Source organism: Zingiber officinale, chromosome 6A, assembly GCF_018446385.1.
Source record: "Zingiber officinale cultivar Zhangliang chromosome 6A, Zo_v1.1, whole genome shotgun sequence".
Lineage (NCBI taxonomy): Eukaryota > Viridiplantae > Streptophyta > Magnoliopsida > Zingiberales > Zingiberaceae > Zingiber > Zingiber officinale.
Genome location: NC_055997.1, coordinates 38,906,368 through 38,919,678, shown reverse-complemented (window position 1 = coordinate 38,919,678; position 13,311 = coordinate 38,906,368). Strand labels below are relative to the sequence as shown.

General features: G+C 33.8%; 1 protein-coding gene across 1 annotated transcript in view; it reads left to right on the top strand.

Annotated features, from left to right (window-relative positions):
• The first annotated feature begins 1,002 nt into the window (after positions 1-1,002).
• Positions 1,003-13,311, top strand: part of LOC121996302 (DExH-box ATP-dependent RNA helicase DExH9-like) — a 29,011-nt gene continuing 16,702 nt past the window's right edge. Inside the window, exons 1-6 of the mRNA XM_042550221.1 lie at positions 1,003-1,376; positions 1,905-2,105; positions 2,182-2,400; positions 2,677-3,009; positions 3,616-3,720; positions 12,462-12,572. Coding sequence (XP_042406155.1) covers positions 1,119-1,376; positions 1,905-2,105; positions 2,182-2,400; positions 2,677-3,009; positions 3,616-3,720; positions 12,462-12,572 — 1,227 coding nt within the window. The 5' untranslated portion in view covers positions 1,003-1,118. The remainder of the gene's footprint in view (positions 1,377-1,904; positions 2,106-2,181; positions 2,401-2,676; positions 3,010-3,615; positions 3,721-12,461; positions 12,573-13,311) is intronic.

The window sequence follows — 13,311 nt, the reverse complement described above, 5'->3', positions numbered from 1 at the left end:
TGAATTTGTGAAAGACTTTCCAATTTTATATATATGATCGCTCTTCCGATAGCAAAAGTAACTTTCTCTGTCCATCATTCTTTTCTCTTTGAATTCCAACATAATGAGGTATGATTTAATTATTTTGTACAATTTCATTATAATTCTTATAGTAGTACATTTGAGCTTCTAGAGTGTTTTTTTTTTCAACTGTAAACCTATTTGTTATCCTTGTTTTTTTTGTTTAATTTGTGCTGGTGTTTATGATTTTAAACTGCAAGAAGTTTTTTCACCGTTGGAAGGTGTCGAGAGAAATATAATACTCATGTTAAAGAGATAACCTTGGATATACCTATCTGAGTTGTGAAAATGCATGTTATTCACCTTCTCTATCGCATTCTGTCCAAGGACGAAAGACAAATAAAATTTCTTAGCACATGGAAAAGCATCGAAGGTAAGATTTATTAGCAAAACTCATAGTTAGTTGCAGTGGCGGATCTAGAAATTCAAGCATGAAGAGATGATTTTTATGTGGAACAAGGGGTAATATTTTCTATATCCACTGGTGGAACCCCATACTACTAAGGGTTTCATTATCGACAGGGGAGGCGACCGCCGATGTCACCTCCTCTGGATCCGTTCCTAGTTAGTTGTAAATAATAGAGTGAATATGTAATTTCAATCTCAGACATAACCTTATTAATAAAAAGATTTGACCTTAGAATTATTTTGGAAATAATTGATAAATGATTAGTTGTCATGATTTATATTAAAATACATAAAACTTATTTTATTCTTGATTTTTTGACAATATAAAATATATAAAAAAATTTAAACAAAAGTTCTAAATTTAAAGAATATCTCGCCAATTAAATATAAATTTTGAAATATTTAAACGGACGTTAAAATTAAGGCGCTAAAAAATAAAGATTTTCAGAGAGGGAATAAAATTTTAAATATAAAATACAAATAAATAGTAGACCGTAAACCTAGATTCTAAATAAATCGTACTCATAAAATACATCGAGGATTCCGTGGGAACTAGGTTTTAATAAACTTCCCTCTCCTCCCCTGGCTTCTCCTCCGCGTTTCAGTTTAAGTTTAGGGTTTAGTTTTTGTCTGCGTTGCTTCCCGCCTCCATGACGTCGTTGAAGAGAAGAGCTATAGATGACGCGAGTCCGGACACCGTAACGCCCTCTAAAATTCCGAGGGAGGCGTCTTCCATCCGCACCGACGCTTGTCTCCATGACGTCTCTTATCCCGACGGTTACGCTTCCCTGCCGCGGCCTCGACTCGCTGATGACAAGCGGAAGCCTCCAGCTCGGGAGTTCCCCTTCGAACTCGACCCCTTCCAGTGCGAAGCTATCAAGTGCCTTGATGCCGGTCAATCCGTGATGGTATAGCTGCTTGCCGTTCCTTCTGGCTACTCAGATTTTGCCCCTCCATAACATGTTTTTAAATCAATTTTTTCCCCTTTATATGTTCGTAAATCTAAGTCGTTGCGGTTACTCAATTTATAAACTTCATAATAATCATGTTTTCCTTTATACATTGTTTGCCTTTGGCATGTGGGTATGCGCCACAACTTTCTCACCGATGAATTCAATTCATGCAAGTGTCTAAGTCCCGTTTCACTTGCTCAATATCAGTAGCGTGTTCTTCTGTGCAGGGTGTTTTCTCCATTTTTTAATAAAAAACTTTCCCATTTATACGATCAACATTCTTTCTTGTAGATAACATTTTTTTTTTTTGTTATCACTACTTTTATAGTGTGCAGTTCTCTTTAATTTGTGGTCTTTCATGATCTCTGGACTATATTAGTGTATCTTTTGCTAAACTTGATGATCAATTTTTTGATTTATTATGGTTTGAACTATTTCTTTTCTTTATGGAGATGCAATTTGCTCATTGTCATGGTCTTCTAGGTTTCAGCACATACATCAGCAGGGAAGACTGTTGTTGCGTTGTATGCTATTGCTATGTCTTTGCGAGATCAACAACGTGTCATCTATACCTCACCTATCAAGGCTCTCAGCAACCAGAAGTACAGAGAATTTAAGGAAGAATTTTCTGACGTTGGTCTTATGACTGGGGATGTCACCATTGAACCTAATGCTTCTTGCTTGGTAGATTTATGAGATCACAATATCTTTAGTTTTTGGCATCAATAATATATCATTGATTGCTTTCCTTCAATTCTAGGTCATGACTACAGAGATTTGGCGTAGTATGCAATATAAAGGATCAGAAGTTATGAGGGAGGTGGCTTGGATTATTTTTGATGAAGTCCATTATATGCGTGATAGGGAGAGAGGTGTTGTTTGGGAAGAAAGCATAGTCATGGCTCCTAGGAACTCAAGATTTGTGTTCCTGTCAGCTACAGTTCCTAATGCCAAAGAATTTGCTGATTGGGTTGCGAAGGTTATTTCTCCTTTTTTTTTTCTTTTCATTCTGCTTCTTTTTATTTATTTACTTAAAGTCTCTATGAAGTTAGAATTATGAATTGTTGTGATTATGTAACATTATGTTGCTTTCTTTCATGAAAACTGTTAACAGAATTTTCCAAGCATTGACTATTTGTACACAATTTGTTTTTTTAAGAAAAAGAGGTTTAGGTACCATAAATTTTAATTGACAAATCTTTTGCTGTCTCATATACATGCTAGATGACTTTTTTTTTAATTTTTTTTATTTCAGGTTCATCAACAACCTTGTCATATTGTCTATACAGATTATCGACCTACTCCACTTCAGCACTATATTTTTCCTTCTGGAGGCAATGGACTATACTTGGTAGTGGATGACAAGGGAAAATTTAGAGAGGACAGTTTTCAAAAAGCATTAAATGCTCTTGTTCCAGATGAAGGGTCTAAACGGAATAATATGAAATGGCAAAAGGAATTGCTAGTTGGAAAACCTCGTGAAGATAGCGATATCTTCAAGATGGTCAAGATGATAATCCAGCGACAGTATGATCCTGTAATACTTTTCAGCTTTAGCAAAAGGGAGTGTGAGCTTCTTGCGATGCAGGTAGCCAGCTGTACTTTCTGTGAGTTTGTGACTGTACATGTATTATCTCGTTTGCTATTGTCAATATCTTTGCTAGCAGTAGAATCTTACTGTGCACCAACTAATAGTATTTGATTATCGCAGTTATTCACAAGCCTTTTTAATATATTGAACTTTTGAATGATGTTCATTTGACTTTATGGTTTCATTGTATCTTATGATCATCTAATTTGATTTCACTATGAATCAAAAGGAGACTCTTAACACTTATTCTTAAATTACTACTTGCTTTTACAAAGACAAAGACATCTCTATGATACATGCAACAAATATCTTTGGAATGGTTATTTCACTGCTTCAATTGAATCAAAATTATTTTCTATGCCTTAATAGTTTTGGTTAACATTGTTTAAGCATATTATCATTTTCTTGTTGTCTAATTAAGCCATGTTCGTCCCAACCACTTTTGATTAGTGACTTGGAAATTATTCTGCTATCAGACTCATGCAAGGCTATTTCACTAGAGAAATTTCAAATTAATTAAATCATTTTATTATTTTGTAAAAGATGGAAGTGTACATCTTTTTCATTCAAATAATGAATAACTTCTCTCTTATTTTAATACAGATGGCAAAATTGGACTTGAATGAAGAAGATGAAAAAGTTAACCTTGAAACAATATTTTGGAGTGCTATGGATATACTTTCTGATGATGACAAGAAGCTGCCACAGGTAAGATTCAATATCATAGAATGATGACTGCTTTAGTTTAGTGTTGATGTACTCTTGATCTTCTTTGTTCTCCTCTTTTTCTCTTTTCTCATATAATTTCTATAAGATCTCAAAATGCTAAGATCAATCTGAAGTTGCTAGAAAAGAGAAATAACAAAATATTATTAGAATGAAATTATATAATATTATTATACATAATTATGTATATTCACTCATCTTTATCTATATAAATATTTATTAATATATATTTAAACGACCAATAAATACTTCAATTTGGTAATGTGAAATTATGATAAATATGCAAATCAAACGAGGAATAACAACAACAACAACCAAGCCTGATAGGTGGGGTCGGCTATATGGATCCTTTTACGCCATTGAGTTCTATCTCCAACTATATCATCATCAATACTTAAATAAATTTTATCTTATTTTATTATTGTTAACCAAGTCTTTTTTGGTCTTCCTCTTCTCGTTTTATATGTGTGTTTGGCATAGTTTCATATTGTCTAACTAGAGTATTTATTGGTCGTCTAAGTACATGCCTGTACCATTTTAAACGTGTCTAGAGTTTTTCCTCAATAGATGCAATTCTGACTTTTTCTCTAATGCTCTCATTTCTTATTCTGTTCATCCTTGTATGTCCACACGTCCACACATCCTCCTTAACATCCTCATATCTGGAACTCATCTTTTGCTTTATATAACATAGCAGGTCTAACTGTGGTTTTATAGAACTTTAAGTTTAGAGGTACTTTATGGTCACATAAAACACCCGATGCTCTCCTTTATTTCAACCATCCTGTTTGTATTCTATGTAATATATCTCTCTCAATCTCTTCATCGTTTTGTAAAAATGATCCTAAATATTTAAAGCTCTTGGTTCCGAGTAACTCATCATCTCCTATTTTAACAATTGTCTTATTATGTCTAATATTGCTAAACTTAAATTTCATATATTTTGTCTTTACTTTACTAAATCTAAAACCTTTTCCTTATAGTGTTTTTCGCTAAGATTCTAGTTTAGCATTGACTTCTTCACGTGTTTCATTTACCAAAACAATATCATCTGCAAATAACATGCACCACAGTACTTTGTCTTGAATGCATGTAGTGAGTTCATTTATAATTAGTATAAAAAGATAGGAACTTGGAACTGATCCTTGATATAACCCTATCTTTATTGGAAATGCTTCAGTTATTCCAATTGAAGTCTTTACTCTGGTCGTTACATCCATGTACATATCCTTAATTAGTTCAATATATGTTACGCTAACACATCTCTTTCTTAGAATTCTCCATATAATTTCTTTTGGACTCTATCATAAGCTTTTTCTAAGTCAATGAATACCATGCGTAGATCTCATTTTTGCTCTCGATATTTTTCAATTAATTATTTAAGAAGATGTATAGCTTCTATGGTCGACCTTCTAGACATGAATCCAAATTAATTTTCGGTCATTGTGTCTCTTTAATTTTTTTTTATTACTTTTTCCCAAAGTTTCATGGTATGACTCATTAATTTAATACCTATATAGTTTGTACAATTTTGTACGTCTTCTTTATTTTTATATAAGGGAATTAGAGTACTTACCCTCCATTGATTATACATTTTTTCCGTTTTCAATATCATGTTAAATAATTTTATAAGTTATTCAATATCTTGTTTCCCTAGGTACTTCCATACCTCTATCAGAATATCATTTGGTTCAACGACTTTTTCATTGTGCATCCCATTTAAAGCTTGTTCTACTTATAAATTTTGAATTCTACAATGAAAATTTAAATTTCTATACTCATTTAACCTACTTAAATTAACTAAGTTAAGTTGGTTACCTAAACCTTTATTAAAAAGTTACAACTCTTCCACCGCTCTTTTATTTCTCCCTTCTCTACTAGTACCCTATCACATTCATCATTAATACATTTTATTTTGGATAAAATCTCATCTTCCTTTCTCTCACTTTAGTTATTCGATAAATATCTCTTTCCCCTTCTTTTGTATCCAATTTTTGATATAATCATTTAAAAGTTTCATTCTTTGCTTCATTCACTACTTTCTTAGTCTCTTTATTGGTTATTGTATATTTTTTTAAAATTTTTCTCATTCTTACAAATATATAATTCCTTATGAGCTGTTCATTTTTCCTTCACTTTCTCTTGTACTTTCTTATTCCATCACAAAAATTCCTTATTTAGTGGTGCATGTCCCTTTAACTCATCGAGTACACTCTTAACTCTATTTTCAACTTTGATATCATCTTATCCCATGTCGTATTAGAGTCACCATATATTTCACCTAATACTTGTACTCCTACCTTCTTCTTAAATATATTTTGCTTCCCATCCTTTGACTTTCACCACTTAATTCTAGGAGTCGTATATATTTTCTGTCTTGATATTATACTTGAGGCATAAATCCAACACTATTAATCTATGTTGGGTAGTTAAGCTTTCACCGGGATGACCTTGCAATCTTTATAAATCTTTCTATCCTTCTTCCTAACCATAAGAAAGCCAATTTGCGATTTATTATTCCCACTTTTGAACGTGACTAAGTGTTCTTCTATTTTCTTAAAAAATGTATTAGCTAATATAAGATCATATGCTATCGTAAAATCTAAGATAGCTTTCCTTTCTTTATTTCTTATTCCAAATCCATAACCTCATGTACCCTCTCATATTATTCATTTTTCACTCTGATATGTCTATTTAGATCATCTTCTATTAAAATCATTTCATTTGGCGGAATATTTTGTAATCTTCATTTAAGTCGTCCCAAAAACTTATTTGGTAGTTTTATCTAATCCTACTTGCGATGCATATATGCTAATTATGTTCATAGTTTCTTTCACCTGAGTTTTTTATCATCTTTGTCTTCTCGCGTACCCATTTTGTCTCTTGTATACACAACATATTAATTCTTCTTCTAATCATTGTATCTACCAAGGTTTAGAATACCGTTTCGTGCCGGGCGGCACTGATGGTTTTTACCGTTCTGTCGCCCGGCCGAAATCGGCACCCGACACGCAGAAGTTTCGCGTGATGCACGCAGACGTGGCGCTGTGCTTTCGGCGCGTGATACGCTCGTTGATGCGTGCCAGCACACGCACGACACTCGCGATCGAAAAAATTGCGCTACAGAAGGAATCGAATCGATTCCTTCTGTTGCTCGCAAAAATCCTATAAAAACGTACAAGTGATCGATTAGCAGCAGCGAGCAGTGGCGAGGCGAGTCGAGCAGCGGCGAGTCGAGGCGAGCAGCGGCGAGTCGAGGCGAGCAGCGGCGAGTCGAGGCGAGCAGCGGCGAGGCGCGACAAGCAACAGGGAGGTGCGGCGAGACGAGCAGCGACAGAGGTACGATTTCGCCATCTCGTATGCATCATATCGCCGCCGAAGGAGGCGTCGGACGCCTCCGACGCCGCCGGAGGCGTCTGGTGACGCCGGAGGCGTCCGGCGACGCCTTCTGCGCCGTCGGACCCCTGCAATCCGCCGCTGCCGAGCGGCGTGATCGTGGTTGCTGCCGGCGCCCGTGCCCATGCCCACGTGCCCTACGTGAAGGAAATTATATATAATTTAAATTTATAATAATTCCTAAGGTTGGTATGGTATTCCAAACAGGATTTTCTAAATCCTAATAAAATTTTCTTAATAAAGATTAAAATATATAAAAAGTATATTTAAAAATTAAAATTTTAATTAATATTATGAAAAATTAAATTTTCAATATTTTAAATTGTATTTAAAAATTTTTAAAAAAATTATAAAAAATCTGTTTAAAATTTAAAAAAAAATTATAAGAAATCTGATATATATTATAATATTTTTTATTATTTAAAATTTAATTTATTTTTTTTTAAAAATAATAATAATTCAGATTTATATTCTAATACTCTAAAAAAATTAAAATTCTAAAAGAATTCTAAAAAAACTAATAAATTAAATTTATATTTTGATATTTTTATTATTTTATTTTTTTACAAATAATAATTAATTAATTAATTAATTTGTATAATTATTATATATAAAGTAACATCTTTATGCTAATTTATATATTTATTATAGATAATATTTTTTTATCTTAGAATTAATTTAAAATTTGGATCCATAAATATTATTTTTTGTACTTTTGTAATATGTTTAGAAATATTACAAGTCTTTTATTTTAAAAATTTGGATATATTCTTAACGTTATAAAATGATGATCATTACTGGAAATGTGTATTATTCTTAATCTTCTGCAATTCTGATCATTCTTTATAATTTTTTTATAATGCATAGGCAATGACACCCAAACAACAATCTCATGATCCAGCTTGGAGACACGCACATCGATTAGAAAATCGATTCCATTGGCAATGTTTGCATTGCGATATGATTAGACGCGGCGGCGGGGTCATATGCCTAAAACAACATCTTGTTGGTGGATATCCGGATGTTTCTAATTGTCCAAAAGTTTCTCAAGAAGTTCGTCGTGCAATGAAAGAGGAACTTGATGGAAAAAAAGCATTAAAGTATAAACAACAACGAGAGTGTGAACTTGTTGATAGCCGAAGCTCTAAAGAACCAATCTATGATGAAATGGAAGGTCGTGGTGAAGTTCCAAATGACGAAGACTTTTTAGCAGCTCTCAATGCCTCTCGAACTCAATATGACTATGAGCAAAATATGCAACATTGAAGTGGCTCTGGTGCTAGTGGAAGTGGCTCAACTACTGCATCAACATTAGGAAGGAGTGCAAGTGTTCGTATTACTTTAACACAAGGTGGTATTGGTTGTTTTTTTTCTTCTATGGGACGAAGACGTGCAGTTGATATTGCTGATATTGATCCACTAGTATTTCCAGACCAAGCTAGCAAACAGACTAGGATTGATGATGCATATTCAAAAGAGAAGAAATCAATCGGTAAAAGTATTGTTAAATTTTTCCATTTTAATCATATTCCCCCTAATGTAGCAAACAACACATACTACCGTAGCATGGTGTCCAACATCCAAAAATCTGGTCCTGGTATTCAACCTCCGATTGCATATGAAATTGCCGGTCTATATTTAGATGAACAAGTGGAGGAGATCAAGACTTGGATCCTATCATGCAAGAAACAATGGAACTTATATGGGGTTACGTTGATGTGTGATGGCTGGACAGGACCTACACGGATGAGCATCATCAACTTTCTACTATACTGCAATAGAGGTGATATTTCATAAATCTATTGATGCAACTACAGACTATCATGATGCACCCTACATATTTCGTTTGATGGATAATGTAGTTCATGAGATAGGTGCAGAATATATAGTACAGGTGATTACAGATAATGGTGCCAACTTTAAAAGGGCTGGAGAGATATTGGAGCAAAGGTATCAAACATTATTTTGGACACCATGCGCAGCACACTGTATTGATTTGATGATGGCGGATATCGGTAAGCTCGATATAGTGAAGAAGGTAGTGAAAAAAGGTCAATCTTTAACAAAATTCATCTATAATCATCATTGGGTTCATGGATTAATGAGGAAATTTATTGATGGGGAGATTCTGCGACCAGGAGCGACTAGATTTGCCACTCACTTTCTACTGTTAAAATCGTTGAATCAGAAAAAAGTCAGATTAAAGGCCATGTTCTCTTCTAAGGATTGGGAAGCCTCTCGATATTCTAACACGACTGAAGGTAAGGAGGTGCAAAAAACTATTATGTCTGTCAGATTTTGGGACTATATCGCAGATATTCTTATAGCAGTAGAACCATTGTACGTTGTTCTACGTAAAGTTGATATGGACAAGAAGCCACAAATGGGTAACGTTTACCGCCTAATTTATGAAACAAAAGAGGAAATTAAGAGGCGTCTACAATCACCGACCAAGTATCAACATTACATTGATATAATCACTACGTATTTTTTGGCCGGTACGTATTTTTTAATGATAACGAATTTTTAATATTGTTATTAATAATTATATATGTTTAATTATTATAGGCTATTATCTCAATCCGGCATATCAATATCGTTATAATCTTGGCACAAATGATGATTTATTAGTGGCCCTCAGACATGTAATATCAAGACTGCATACAAACACAGAATCAATTGCTGAGACTATTAATGAAAGTCGATTATTTCGAGAGGCATATGGTTCTTTTAGCGATCCTATTGCAGTTTCATGCAGATATAAAATGGATGCAGGTAAATATAGTAAAAATTATTACTAATTATTATCAACAAATATAAATAATTATTTTAATTTTGTTCTTATTTATCTTACAGCTGAGTGGTGGTTACAATATGGAGGATCAGCTCCAAATTTGAAAAAGATTACAGTACGAATTCTCTCACAGACAACGTCTTCAAGCGGTTGTGAAAGAAATTGGTCAACTTTCTCTCTCATTCATACAAAAGTACGAAATCGTCTTTCTTATCGTCGCTTGGAGAAGATGGTCTACGTTCATTAAAATATGCGTCTTCAACTAAGAGCAATAACAGAAGAGAATGAAGAACAGGAGTCTGGTGATGTAGACCCATTTGATATTGGATTTGTCCAAACTGAGAATGATCCAATGATGGATTGGTGGAGCGCTGTTGAGGCTGAGAATCCATTACTTGATGAAGCAGGAGACCCACCACGACCATCTCAATTTCTTACTCAACAAATTCAAAAAATACAAGCTAGAGGAGATATCTGCGAGGAAGAAGATGATGAAGCTTTTGATCAAGAATTTCGATTTTCTGGATCTCGGTCTAGGCGTTCTCAAACATCACAAACCCAACCAAAGTCCATAGATAAAGGCAAAGGCAAAGCTCCTGCAATTTTTACTAAAAAGAAAGAAAAAGGTAAACCTCCTGCTTTTACTGGAAGGGGTCCATTGAGCATTAGAGAAAATCCACTCGATGCAATTGATGAGCAAGAACATAATGACAATGATGAAACTTCATCACCTTCAGACACTGTAGTCCGACAAGAAGTTCGAAATGAGGATAGTGATGTTGATAGCAGTGCAAGTACTCATAGAAGTGATGACAGTGGTGATGTATCTAGTGGTAAAAATTATTGTCCCCCTACTCTAGCACCGGAGCCATGGACATGTGAGATAGATTACACACATGCAACTCAAGATGATGATCATGGAGCTAGAAGTAACCCTATTCAATATCAGCGTCGATATAAGGGTGACAAACAAAAGAAAACTCATAATTATCGAGATATGCGGGAGAGCTTAACTGAGATTGATTCTGGTCGAAGTTCATCATTATCGCAACCTTCTTATTATAACTCTGATGCATCATATGGTGATTTGTCATACCAGAGCTCGGGGACGTATGCTTATCCTTATCCTTATCTTATGCCTGTACCTGTACCCGTTCCGATTTCAATGGTGCCAGTTCAAATCCAACATCCAGTGATGAATCGAGACACGCTGATGAATATGTGGAGGAATCAATATCAATATTGCATGTCATGGGATGCTTATTTAATCTGGTCATTGGAGAACTATGGAGTTGACCTAAGCAGAATGTCGCAAGAACCAATGCTTCCATCTGATTCACGCCACTCCTTTTGGTATTAATAAGGTAACATATTATGATGTATCAATTTTAATTCAAGTTATTCATAGATCAACTTTTTTTTAAAGAAAACTATATTTAATTACTTTTTCTAACCATATTAAATTTTTCAATAATTGAAAATTTATATAAAATTAATATACAACTTATTTTTAAATTATACACAATAAACATATTTATCTAATAATTACTATATATAAATAAAAAAATACCGAAATAGTATCGGCACGACACGATACGATACCGAAATCGTATCGTTCCGGTCCGGGACCGAAACCTCGGCACGGGTCGAGATTTTAAACTTTGGTATCTACTACCTTCATTGATTTACCAGTGAGGATTCTTATGTTCCATGTTCTAAATCTTAGATTATTATTTTTTCTATCATATCTGTTCTTATCCAACTTATGGTATGAGAATTCTTGCCTATTTAATACTACATCAAAGTTCTCATGGAGATGTAGCGGTACTTGCTGATACGTTACAGTCGGACCTTGCAATGCGAACTCTTACATATTTATCACTACACCCGAATTTTGGAGATGTAGCGGTTATTGCCGAGATGTTACAGTTGACCCTGAATCGAGTTACTTTTAGGGAACAAGACAATAGTTTAATGGATTCATTCATTGAACATGTGCCATAGTTTTAACGCTGGCTGACAACCTAACATAAACCTAAACCAGGAAGAAGAAGATAAAAAAAAACTTGGTTAGTAATTATAAAATAATATAAAATTTATTTAAATATAGATGATGAGATAGTATGAGATATAACCCAATGACGTAAAAGAATTCATATAGCCGATCTCACCGAATGGGATAAAGTTTGGTTGTTCTTGTTGTTGTAACCATACAATCACCAATATATTAGTCTAAATATTCATGAAATCAAAGGAGATTATGATCAACATATTTCATGGTAAGGTAATCTGAGGAACCTCATTGAGTTTGTCAGGCATTTGTTGAAATTTTTAACTAAGATATTGTAGATGCTTTTTTGCCTATTTTTCCCAAAGGTATATTTATATTTGTTATTTAAAGTAATTCGGGAGTGAATTAGTAATTTTATTACATTGCTAATGATAATTTGGACTTGCTGCTTGTTGCCCTGTGGTTGTAGATATTTTCTTGGTATCCGTCTGTTGAATTTGTTCTGTATATATTTTTTAACAGGTGACAAACATGCTACCTTTGCTAAAACGGGGAATTGGTGTACACCATTCTGGTCTACTTCCCATTCTCAAAGAAGTAATTGAAATACTTTTTCAGGAGGGGCTCATCAAGGTTTGTTGAAGTGCATTTATATTTTGGATAATTGCTTTTACTGACATGTTTTATCTCATATTCATTAATTGATTTAACATTGTTTAATTATTTGATGGTTTGACTCTTTTCTTTCTTTCTGTGGAGAGAAGTTACTGAGTACTGGAACTGTTATTCTTCATGCTTACAATTGATGTTTTCCTCTTACTATTTGTAACTTCAACCATTAATGATGGATGTTTTGTTTTAATGTTGGCAATGCGCTTGTATTGCGTGTATAAAAATCCAATCAAGATAACCAATTGGTAAAATCGTGAGAATTACCTTCTATTTACATGCTAACTTTTTCTTTAATGACCTTGTCTATACACTAGACATAAAGATTATTTTGACATGCCCAAAGATTAAGAATATTTCTTGTCTATCCCAATTTAGGAATTGGTACTAAGTTTTGAAACACATAGTGTTGGGATGAGTAACAGTTATCTGATATTTGCCAATAACTGATGTGTTCACTGAAATCTTTTAGAAAAGTTTCAAACTTTGGAAAATCATAAGAATTTCATTTGAAATTGATTCAAAACAGGTTTATCTCAGATGAAAAATTAAATGAACCAGTCAGTTATTCTCAAAGTTCTGATCTAGGTATAAAGTACCAAGTTGTGCTGCTTGACATGGCTGGAAAATTTTGTTCTGATATGTTGGCACATGAAACTTGTCGTCATACGGCCCACCCATACTACATAGTCATTCCTATGGT